Here is an 11,552-nt window from a genome sequence, read left to right on the forward strand (position 1 = left end):
ATTAAATAAATAAGTAGTACATGAAATTAACACATAACCAAGCAATTAGGTACATGACCAAAAATAATAAATTAATAAATTAAATCAGGTTTTAATTCCTCTTAACCTTAATTAATTCACAAAATTCAAATTAAGTAGTTTAAGCCATCATTAAATAATAATTTTGTAAAATTAAATCCAAATTCATCAAAATCAATTTACACTATTACCTACTGATTGTAACATATTTTAGTGTTAAAATAATGTGAAAATAAATTAAAATCAATAAATTACAGCCAAATTACTATTAATAAAAAGTGTAGATTTTCCAGATTTTCATAATAATTTAAAATAAAATTATTCAAATCACGAAAATAAATTTTAACCAATCCTAATTTAATCTATGTTATAACACATCATAGAAGATTAAAATAACAATAATATATGCACGAAAATAATTAAAGCAAAATTTACTATATAAAACCGAATTAATCAATTTAAATTTTAATTAATTCTAAACAAGACTTCTATGTTTAATTAAGAAACTAAGTGAAGAAAAATCTAGTTACCTGGATAATGGAGGAAAGTAATAATCTTTAGAAGATTAAAGAAAACTCCAAGAAAATCTCCCAAATAATTTGCAAAATAAATTCCTTGAAGTAAGCTTGAATAATTCAAAATAAGTCTTCAAAAGTTACCCAAAAATATGATAATATTTTGACACTTGAAGAAAAATAAAGCAAGTATTTTTTTTTTTTTTATTTTGAGAGAAAAGAATGAGAGAAAGAAAGTTTATGAGCTAGTTTATGAATGAATGAAAATTTCCATAACAATAGGCTAGTATTTATAGGAGGGGAAAAACCATCCCAAAAGACTCTTCATAATGGTTGAGAATTTATGAGCATTAGGAAGTTCAATCAACTTGAAGAAAAGAAAATGAAAAGATTTGAAGGATGTTCATGCATTCATTCCATTCTAGAATGTACCAATTAATTAAGCATAAATTAGAATCAATTAACCTAATTAAACACTAATTTTAAAAGCTTATCATGATAATAGTGTACTAAAAAATTATTTAGTCCTCCTAATTTAAAACTTGTTACCACAAATTGGTCCAAAAATAAATAACCTAGGACATATAATAGTAGTACATAAATCTAATGAAAATAATATATTAACATGACAACAATAATAATAATAGTAATAATAATAATAATAATAATAATAATAATAATAATAATAATAATAACTCATGCACATTTTAAATCACATTATAAAGCATAAAAGAGATAGTTATAACAAATCACAAATAATATCATAATAAATTATTTTAAATTAAAGACTAAACTTAAAGAAAAGTAACTAGAAAGAGGAATAAAATGGAAATTATGCCATAGAGAAAAATTCGGGGCATTACAAATTGACTTAAGAACAATCTACATCTAATATATAAAGTCAAAAAAATATATGCAATTAACCAAAATTGACTTTCTTCCAACTTATTGATGACCCAAACCTAACCTTATCTCGATAGGTATTAGTTAACACTATATTCTAAAAATCAAAATAACTTGAGAATCACAATAGATTCGACCTATGATTTATCAGATTTAGCATCAATCAGACACACAAATTGCAAAAAAAAAAAAAAAAAAAAAAAAAAAAAAAAAAAAAACTTAACATGATATTAAGACAACTCACAATTGCCCAAACTTGATACTCCAATCGAGCAAAGCCACTATTGAGTCAGTCTAATATCATTTCACTTGTAATCAATCCAACTTGAAATTAATTGTTTATATTATTTTGTTGCGTATCTCTTTTAGGATATATAGTGAATAACACTTTTCAACGTAGTGATAGTCGTTAGGAGTATTATTTATTTTGCAAGTCAAAGTTTAGGTCACTAAATTTTTTAGGGAGAATTTGGAGTTTTTACTATTCTAGAAAATTTTTAGGGAGGATTTGAAGTTTTTACTATTCTAGAAACTTTTTTAACTTATGTATTTTGTTAAAATATTGATCTCTTCCTCCCAATATTTAATGTAAAGGATACTATATAAAAATAAGTCAATTAGAAATTAATTTAGTGGTTTCTGACAAAAAAAAATCATCTAATAGTAGATGTATAGCCCATTAGAAAGACTTTCGGTCGCATTTTATTTGCAATTGAACATATTTTTCTGAACTTATCAATCAATATAATTTAGGAAATTGATCTTTTTGGAATAATCTCAAATTATGACTAATCATAAATAGTTTAAACTATAAGGTCACTTATCAAAAAATATTATGCACATTATGACCTATTTTTCTAGCTAAATTAACAAAAAACAAAGAAAAACTAAAATAATAACTTTTTTTTTAAAGAAGTAAATATATTTTCAAAATTTCGACTGCTCCCCTCACGGCCACCCCTCCCCCCTCCCACCTCCCACCTCCCACCTCATTAACACCCAGTTTGCTAGTTGTCACCTTACTTTCTACACCCACCAATTTACCACTAGTGGCGAGGGGATGCAGTGGGGCGAGGGGGAGGGGCGGCTAGAGAGGGGATGCGGTGGTTAATTTTTTCTAGCTTTTTTATTAACGTTTTTATACTATATTTTTTTTTTTGCAAAAATTACTTGCTGCAGTCGGTCATCATGGTATACTCTTGGCAAATATTCTTCAAAGTTCCGATTATTCATAGGTTACTTGCTGCAGTCGATCATCTCGATAATTTTTCCTATAATTTAAACCATTCCTTTTCTCTAATTGTGGAAATTTTCAATTTCCTTTGCCATATTTTTAAGAATTGACTTGTTATGCCGAACAAGCGAATTTAAAATTAACACAAGAATCTGGATTTACCTACACTATTTGTTGGCAATTATTCATTTATTTCCTCCGCCTCAAGAAATTATCATAGTTGTATATTGCACAAAAATTAAAAAATATTAAAACAATTAGAAAATTCAAGGAAATTAAGCCCTAACCAAAAAAACCTCTTAATATGTTTATTTAGTGAGTTGCAAGTAAATGTAATTATTTGGATCATCGTATTGATTTCGAATTTAGTTACAAAGTTAGGTGAATAACAGGTCATCAAGCCCATTTGAACACCTCTAACTGCAAGTAAAAAGAAACGGAAGAACTATGTTCAATACAGACGCGACCTGACATTTACCTGACCTTGTAATCAAATCTGATATAACCTAACATTAAAAATAAATTGTCAATTATTCAAAATCAACATGGATACAAGACTTACTTTTAAACTAATTAAAGACATCTAACATAAACATCACCCAATGACCCGATTAAACATCTTTAGGATGAACTAAGAAGCTTGGAGAGTTATGAGTTGCGACTTGTTACTAGTGAGTGATAGGCACGCATGACATCCACCGTAGCATCTCCATGGGCATTCCCCCACACCTCATACTCTCATAGGCAAAGCAAAGCAAAGCCCACACGTTTGAAGGACAATAACGTCAATTTTCATTCTTTATATAACAACATTTAACACTCTTTCCCCTCATCTTCTCTCTATCTGTGCATTCATTTTCTCTCACTATCACTCACGCCTTCCCCCTCTCTCTCTAAACTTTGATTGCCTCTAATCTTCCTATCTACTTTTCTGTCTTGAACTCATTTCACCAAAAATCTTCTTCTTTTCAGATCTTCCAGGTAATTCTTCCCTCATTAACTCCTTTATTTTTTTTTAAAATCATTGATTTCAATATCTGGGTAGTAAACAATTTTACAATTTAGTTAAGATCTTTGATGGGTTTTGAAGAAATTCCTTTATTTTACACTTTTTAATTGATGGGTTGTAAACTTTTGACTGATATATAAATTGACCTAATTTTTTTACAATTTTTTGCAGGAATTTTGGATAGTGGAGCAACAAAAGGGGGGAGAATATCTAAATAAAAGTTAAAAAAGTGGCGATTTGTTAAGAAACAGCATGCGGTGGTTTTGCCTTTCAGTAGATGTGTTTCGGAAAGTCGTCTCTTTGAACTTATATTGCCGTGTAATTCTGTAATTTAACCTTTATAAATCATCCCCATTTTTTTTGACACTCAATTTTTTTGAAATTATTCATAATAAATCAGTGAATCACCAAATTATACTACATGGGTTCAACCTTTATCATTGTTATACCCTGCTATGTTCGAAGGATTAGCTAATTTTTTTTTCATTTTGGTGATTTAAATAGAAATATAAGATTAGGGTTTTGATTGGAAGATAGAAAGAGTAATTGGGTGTTCCTTTCCTTAAAAGAAAGGGTTGGTTTGTGTTGGGGTGTTGGGAGTAGTTATGGTGTGCCAAGCAGCAAGTCAGACAAGATTCCGGGCTTTGAAACATGAAAATGGAGTTGCTGGATTTTCTACCATCATAGTTAGAGTCATTGCTTGCTTTCAACCTCTTTGCGATTGCCAGGTTTGTCCTCCTTTATTTTATGTATTTTTTTATTTTATTTTATTTTATGCCAATTTGTTGTTTGTTTGCTTTGATTTGTATTAATAGTGAGTTATTGATGTTGGAAATGGATTAGTTGGTTATTATTCATGTTTTTTTGTCATGAATTTGTTTATTAATGTACCTTTCAACCTAGAGTTCTGCAAAAGAAATTAATTGAGTGTAGAGGTGTTCAAAACAGAACTGATATCCGATATTCACCGACCTCGTAACTGAACCCGATTTGACCCGACTTAAAAATAGATTTACAATTATGCAAAAATCAATGTAGATACGGAAATCAACCCGAAATCAACCTGAAATCAACCCGATAACTCGAATGAACACCTCTAGTTGAATGTAATATTAGTGTGGTATTTTTGACTTTGAATTTTTTGGGATTGGTATGTAAAACCTGGATTGAAATGTGAATCAATGATTCATTTGATATGCATATAATGCATTTTAATGTATTGTTGAAGGATGCTCAATAATGGTTTTGAATTGTTATGGTTCACTATAATGGACTGAAGTTATATGTTTTGAGTAATGGTCAATAAATTAGTAAGGTCCTTTTGAATGGTTCACTAGGGTGTGTCAGTTCGATTTTGAGTCGAGTTGAGGGTCTCACTGGCTGCAATCTCCTTATCTTCTTTAGATAAGAGTATGGTTTGCCGGCTTTCAACCCTCCCTAGACCTTGATTAGAGCCGAGTATGCTGATGATGATTTAGTTGAAATGTAGATGAAAGTTGATATTGGTGAGTAACTGGCTGTTTCTAATACACTTGTACTGGTATATTGCAGGCCGAATACTTCCGTCACTTGCTCAAGCCAGTCACGTAGATAGGATTATAGTTGTGGGTTTTGGGGGTTTTGGTTCAGCTAGGTTCTTTTTTTTTCCTAATTCTTCTTGGATACAAAATTCAAGCAATCACAAAGCGAGGCTTTCGAATCACCCTTTTTGTGGTATTGTTCTTGTTCATTAGCTGAATCTCTATTATCGTATAGTTGATCGTCAACCCTTAAACAATTGCCACAACTTGAATGTGCAGATAGTTTTTTGCCTTGATGGGAAAGGACTATGAGTCCTGGCTACATCAACGGCAGCACGATGAGCAGTTTTCTAACGTTGAATCTCTGAAACTGCCTTTCAATCCTGGGATGCAAAACTATGGCATTCCTTCTGCAATTCCTTGTACCGATGCAGCTCCTATGAGTGGGCCCTTGCCTTCGTTTGGATTTCCGGAGCAATCCAATTTCAAGACGGGTCAAATGAAGGAACCACATGGGTGGTTTTACTGTTTGCCCAGATTCAGGCAAGGTCTTGTACCCAATACGACTCATTACGATAAGTTTATGCCAGAAACTACTTTTCTTGGCAAGGTTTCTGCAGCTGCTAATGAAAATCGCGAGGAGGAAAATATTTCTCCCCCTGATGTTCGACATGCTCCAAAGCAATTCCTTGTTTTTGATCGGACAGGCAACAAAACAACCTTGGTATTAAGTTCTATGATTGGAACTTCAAACCAGCAGCTCAACTCTTGGAACCAAAAATCGATGTGTAACTACAATGTGAACGGTGATGAGCATGGCTATGGGAGCAGTGGACTCCTTTCAGGACCTAATCTGACCGATGAATTGGATGGTGAAAACGAGGTTAATGAGACGCATGAAGACACAGAAGATATCGATGCTTTACTCTCTTCAGACGAGGAAGCCAATTACAGTGACGACGGTGAAGAAACAAGCACGGGGCGTTCCCCAAGCTTGACGACTGCTTACGAAAAGCAGGATTGGTTAGATGCAAACGATGACATGGATGAAGTAGCGAGTTCTGCCGGACCTTCTAAAAGGCAGAAGCTCTGCAACAGTAGTTATGACATTCCCTCCATCACATACAGCCGAAGCTCATTCAACCCCAAGTGCTCCACAGAAGACGATGCCGAATCCAGCTGTGCTGGTGCTCATCCCACAAGGCACAGCAAGGTCTGCTTTTTTTCAGGCAACAAGCGGGAGAGGAAGGAGAAAATACGTGAGACAGTCAGCCTGTTGCAGACCATACTTCCGGGCGGAAATGGCAAAGATGCAGTTATGGTTTTGGATGAAGCAATAAACTACCTTAAAACTCTGAAATTAAGAGCCACATCTTTAGGGATAGGCCTATAGAAGAGCTCTATATAAGTTGAAATATGTCATTGGTGAAGATTATAGTAGCTTTTAGAATCTCCTCTGTTCTTGGCCTCCTGAAGAAGGGTTAGTTTTACTCTATAGTGGATTGAAGAAGTTCCCAATGATTCAAAGATGGACCCTAAAATCTCCATATCAGAGAAATGCACGCCCCATATTGGGTTTTAAGTGGGACCCATAAGTAAACTTTTGGTGTATGTCTTTTATAAGGGGTTAAAATTAAGAGTAATTTTCAAAGAGTGGGTCATAACTTTAATGGTAGGAATGGCACGAGGGAGAGTGTAGTAGTTGGTCTTTTGATGTGGTTCATCATTAATCATATTAAAACAATATGTTATTTGGCTATTTTATGTATCTTTTGTTTTGCTTTTATGTATGTGTGGGGTATTAGCACTTGAATGTTTGGAATGGGAAGTTAGACCCTTTGGTAAAATATGTATTATTATTAAGTGCTTTTGATTTCTTTGATGTAATGGTATATGCTATTATAGAGTTATTGTGTGTATTTAAAATTAAAGGTACTTTAGTAAAATGTTAGTTAAAATCCCCAATTGAAGGGTGATGAGTATTGAGTAGTGGTAAACTTGTGATTGAATCATGTGCATCTCTTAGTGGCATCTCAACCCACCACTTGAGGGCATTCCTTTGAGGTTGGTGATGCTATTATGTGCTTCTCTAAAGTGTCACTCTTTTAGTGCTACATTTGTTGGGCATTTTAACTATTGGAGAATGGAGTGTGCTACTTTGCTTTTAAGTTTTTTTTTGTTATCTAATTTTTTGGTTCTTTATTGGTAGCTCAAATGTATGCTCCAAGATTTTTTTTTTTTTTTTTTTTTTGTTGTCATTTTCAATAGTAGTTCTTTGATTTTACATTATATGAAGTACAATTGACTTGTTAAAATATCTGTGCTTTTTATTCATTTGAAGTTTTAGATGATTGTTTGCTAAAGTATATAAAAATAACCTTTTCACTATCACTAACAAAAAATGTTGCGTAGTTTAGATGATGAGGATGTGAATATTTACTCGTGGTGAATGTTAGACATGTTATAAAGTAAATAAAATTTGATTTCAAGAATTGCCTATTTTGAAAAATAACAATGAAGAACCGAATAATAATGATGACTGAGAATAGTGAGTGACCCTTTCGTGAAATAATGATCAAATACCAACCAATTTTTGTGATGTCCAAGACTTGTAACCACTAGGGAAACTAATCTAAGGAAAAATCTCCCATAAAAATCCCTACAATGCTCAAGTTAGTCAAAGCAGCTAGTCTCTTCAGAGATCGTCTTTTTGAGAGACGTATTTTAAGCCCGATCCATTAAAAATTAATGTTTTATCGTATTCTTAATGTCTACTTACATTATCTTAATGCTTACTTACCATATCTTTAATGCCTACTTTTAATATTTTACATGTTTACTTACATTACTTTTAATGCCTACTTAAAATATTTTTAAAAATATAATGGTCGGCCAATTAAAGGTGGTTTCTCAAAATGACCGTCTCTCTCAAGGATTTGAGTAGTCAAAGAGTCTGCTCAATAGACATAGTTTTAGCTTGGTTTTTTATAAGATAGATTGGATTAGAAGTTTCGGTAAAGCCTTATTTTCGTAGAAGGATATTTTTGAGGTGAGGATTGAAAGGCATTTCCAGAATAGTATTTTTTAGGTTCTTTTTTTGCCAATTCAGGGGTATTTATAGTTGTAAATCATAAGAGACATGATGGCGTTATTAGGTTGGCCGAGGGGAAATGTGGGGTGTCAGTTAGATTAAAGAGTAGTTATATTATGGGGATTTAAATGAAGATAATTAAATATGACAATTAGTTCATAGAAGAGTCCGTAAACTTGGTTTATAAGGGAGCCAGTCAAACTATTTTTGTAATACCTTAGATTTAGCTTGAAAAAAGATTGACAAACTATTCATATCAACAAGGTGGATCTTCTTTTCTGGAAAGCCTATTTGCTAAGAACTCCACAGTTAAGCGTGCTTGGTGGGGAGCAATCTTAGGATGGGTGACCTTTTGGAAAGTGTTCCCGAGTGCGCGCGAGTGAGGCCAAAGTGCACTGGAAAGACTTGTGTTGGTTTGTGGGGCCAGTTTATAGTCTATATGTGTAGTCACCAGCGGTCCAAGGGGCCGGAGTGTTACAAATGGTATCAGAGCAACCCTGCCACCGTGACTGATAGTGTTCAGTGCACCTAGCGGGGGAAAAGATCCTAAAGTTACGGTCCAACGAGGACGTTGTATTCTTAAGTGGGGGTGAGTGTGCTTGGTGGGGAGCAATCTTAGGATGTGTGATCTTCTGGGAAGTGTTCCCGGGTGTGCGCGAGTGAGGCCAAGGTGCGCTGGAAAGATTTGTGTTGGTTTGTGGGGCCAGTCTACAGTCTACATGAGTAGTCACTAGCGGTCCGAGGGGCCGGGGTGTTACAAATTTAATCATTTTACGGGATGGAGTTGGAATTACTCAATTTTCTGATTTTGGGAGTTTTTCCCTGTTTTCTTGCATTCTTATGTCGCAGGATATTGATTGCGTGGGAATCGTGGAGTGAGGATCACCTAGAAACATAGCTTTTGTTAGAGTCGTATTTCAGTTTAAATTTTACCTTAAGTTGTTTAAATTTTATATGGACATAGATTGTGTTTCAGTTTTCTCTGATGTTGTAAGACCCTTTGTTGGATTTAAAGTTATTAAGTTATTTCTTAGTCGTTAAGCCTTACGTTTATTTTATTAGAAATAGATGTGGCGGTAACACTCCCATGAGTAGGTTTTGGCTCATGTTTTTTCATTAAAGGTGTTTTCAAAAGTCTGACCTATTCTGAGGGTGTTACAATTTTTCCAAATGAACTTTCAATGTTATTGTTAAATAGGCATTGAGTCCATAATAAATATCATCCGATTTGAGTTTAAAGAGTCTAAAACTATTTGAATTTTGGTTTTATCTCAAATCTTCATAGCTTCTAAGCCATTTGAATTGATTCATGTAAATGAAGTAAATATTCATACAACAAACTTGTGAACATTATTTCAAGAGCATTTAGTAAAAATATTGCAACATAAAAAAGGTGTTTAACAAAATAGGATCATGACCCTTATAGGTTAGTGATGTTATTTTGTCCTCAAAAGTGCCACACTATTAGTGCTACAATGGATGGGCACATCAACTATTGGAGTGTGCTTACTTTGATTTTGAGTTTTCTTGTGATTTAAATATTTTTGATAATTTATTAGTAACTCAAATGTAATAGCACCAAGGCGCAATCCCCTCCCCATGCCCCTTACCTCATACAATGGTTTGGATGGGACTGTACGTACATATGCGTCGGCCAACACTCAAGGTATGGACGCACTACAAGTATGCACATTGACCTTATTTGGATTCTTTTCATTGTTTTTTCCCTCTGTTTTTTAAACAGCTACACTTTAGTCTTTTCTGTGAGATCATTTTAATAAAAGTGTAAGCTATTAAAAAAATACTGGAGTATTATGCTAGATGAATAAAACGACATGGGCGTAATAGTTAGCACTTTTACGCCCATTGAATTCGATCAATAAGTATTTTATTTTCTTAATGTCATTACTCTATATATTTCTCATCTAATTAGAGGTTACTGTTTCATTATTGTTTAAAAATGTGTTTACAGTTGATTTTAAATGTCAAATTTCAACAGTAAATTTACATAAATAATAAATACACATACGACATACTTCTAAACTTAAAAAACCCGATCTCTAATGAGACAAATCTTGTTTACGTGTGTATAATGACAATTTACAAACTATGACAATACAATTTATTTAATTTCAAATCTCGCATACTAATATTGATTTCTTTAAACTTCACTATTTAATCTTAATAGTTTAATTTCCCTAAACGCTCTTTAATTGTTGACCTGTTTAAATATCCATTTATATATTACTCATGTATTTATTTGTGCTCTTTTATATTAATCTTTTATTCCAACAATCCAACCCTAGCTTCGGTTGTGTTGGAATATGCAGGTAATAAATTTTTATGCATAATTAATATCACTCACCGTTTTCTTTGCAAGGCTCTCGCTATTTAGGGTATCTTAGACCACATTTCTCGATCATACCCTCTCTTTGAAGGAGGTACGAATATGATTTATTTGTTACCTTTCTCCGAACCCTGCCACCAAATAAGATTTTCTAGATATGATGGTATGGTATTCTATCGATTATATTCTCGACATCTTCAAAGTTTCCGAAACTACTCTCTATTTGTCATAAACACTAAATAATATAACCAACAACAAAGGCACACGGTGATTTGTTCGAACTCTGTAGCTGAATCAAGGTCATTTTTATTCGATTCTCACAGATTTTTTAATAATATTTGTTAGGATTACCCTTTGAATATTTTTTCATGGTGTTACTTATAAAATATTCCATATTTAATTCATCACAATATAGTAGTAGCAGATAATTATAACAATCAGTAAAAACATTACAACATATATAAATGCAATACTCTTTTACCCTCTTAATTTACTACACAATACAAACTAAAATAAGAGCTTTTTCGAAGTTGTATAGAAAATTCAAAAGTTTCTTTTATCTCTTTGAATTTGCAACACATAACTTTAAAATTCTCATATATTTAAATCATATGATACTTTCTTTTAAGAACATAAAGACAATTAAAAAATTATTAGTGCAATAGTAAAAAAATTTGTAACAAAAAAGGAAGATAACGCAAATTACTGTATGAAATGAATTTACTAATGGACGCGCCTTATACATAAGATAAATAGCCCATCATATATATATATATAATAAGAACATAAACTTTTTATTTAAAATTATTTTATCGAGTTACAAAAATATCTCAAAAGATAAATACAAGTTTTGTAGTAATTAAGTTGTGTAATTTACTGTTGTCTTTATATTTATGTACTCACGTCGCATGCTGA

The 11,552-nt window shown here is 32.5% G+C and overlaps 1 protein-coding gene across 2 annotated transcripts; it reads left to right on the forward strand.

Annotated features, from left to right (window-relative positions):
- Nucleotides 1-3,366: 3,366 nt before the first annotated feature.
- Nucleotides 3,367-7,164, forward strand: LOC130810463 (transcription factor bHLH145-like). 2 transcript variants are annotated; one of them, XM_057676534.1, is made up of 4 exons: nucleotides 3,367-3,651; nucleotides 3,851-4,407; nucleotides 5,231-5,392; nucleotides 5,479-7,164. In XM_057676534.1, exon 4 carries the CDS (start codon nucleotides 5,495-5,497, stop codon nucleotides 6,590-6,592), a length of 1,098 nt encoding a protein of 365 aa, XP_057532517.1. In that variant the 5' UTR covers nucleotides 3,367-3,651; nucleotides 3,851-4,407; nucleotides 5,231-5,392; nucleotides 5,479-5,494; the 3' UTR covers nucleotides 6,593-7,164. The 2 variants fall into 2 exon arrangements, with proteins under 2 accessions (XP_057532517.1, XP_057532518.1); XM_057676535.1 differs by having other exon boundaries at nucleotides 5,231-7,164.
- Nucleotides 7,165-11,552: the final 4,388 nt, after the last annotated feature.

The sequence above is a fragment of the Amaranthus tricolor genome, chromosome 4 (genome assembly GCF_026212465.1).
Source record: "Amaranthus tricolor cultivar Red isolate AtriRed21 chromosome 4, ASM2621246v1, whole genome shotgun sequence".
NCBI lineage: Eukaryota > Viridiplantae > Streptophyta > Magnoliopsida > Caryophyllales > Amaranthaceae > Amaranthus > Amaranthus tricolor.

Excerpts from the sequence above, each read along its gene's own strand:
- LOC130810463 (XM_057676535.1), top strand. The coding sequence starts at position 5,495 with ATGGGAAAGGACTATGAGTCCTGGCTACATCAACGGCAGCACGATGAG.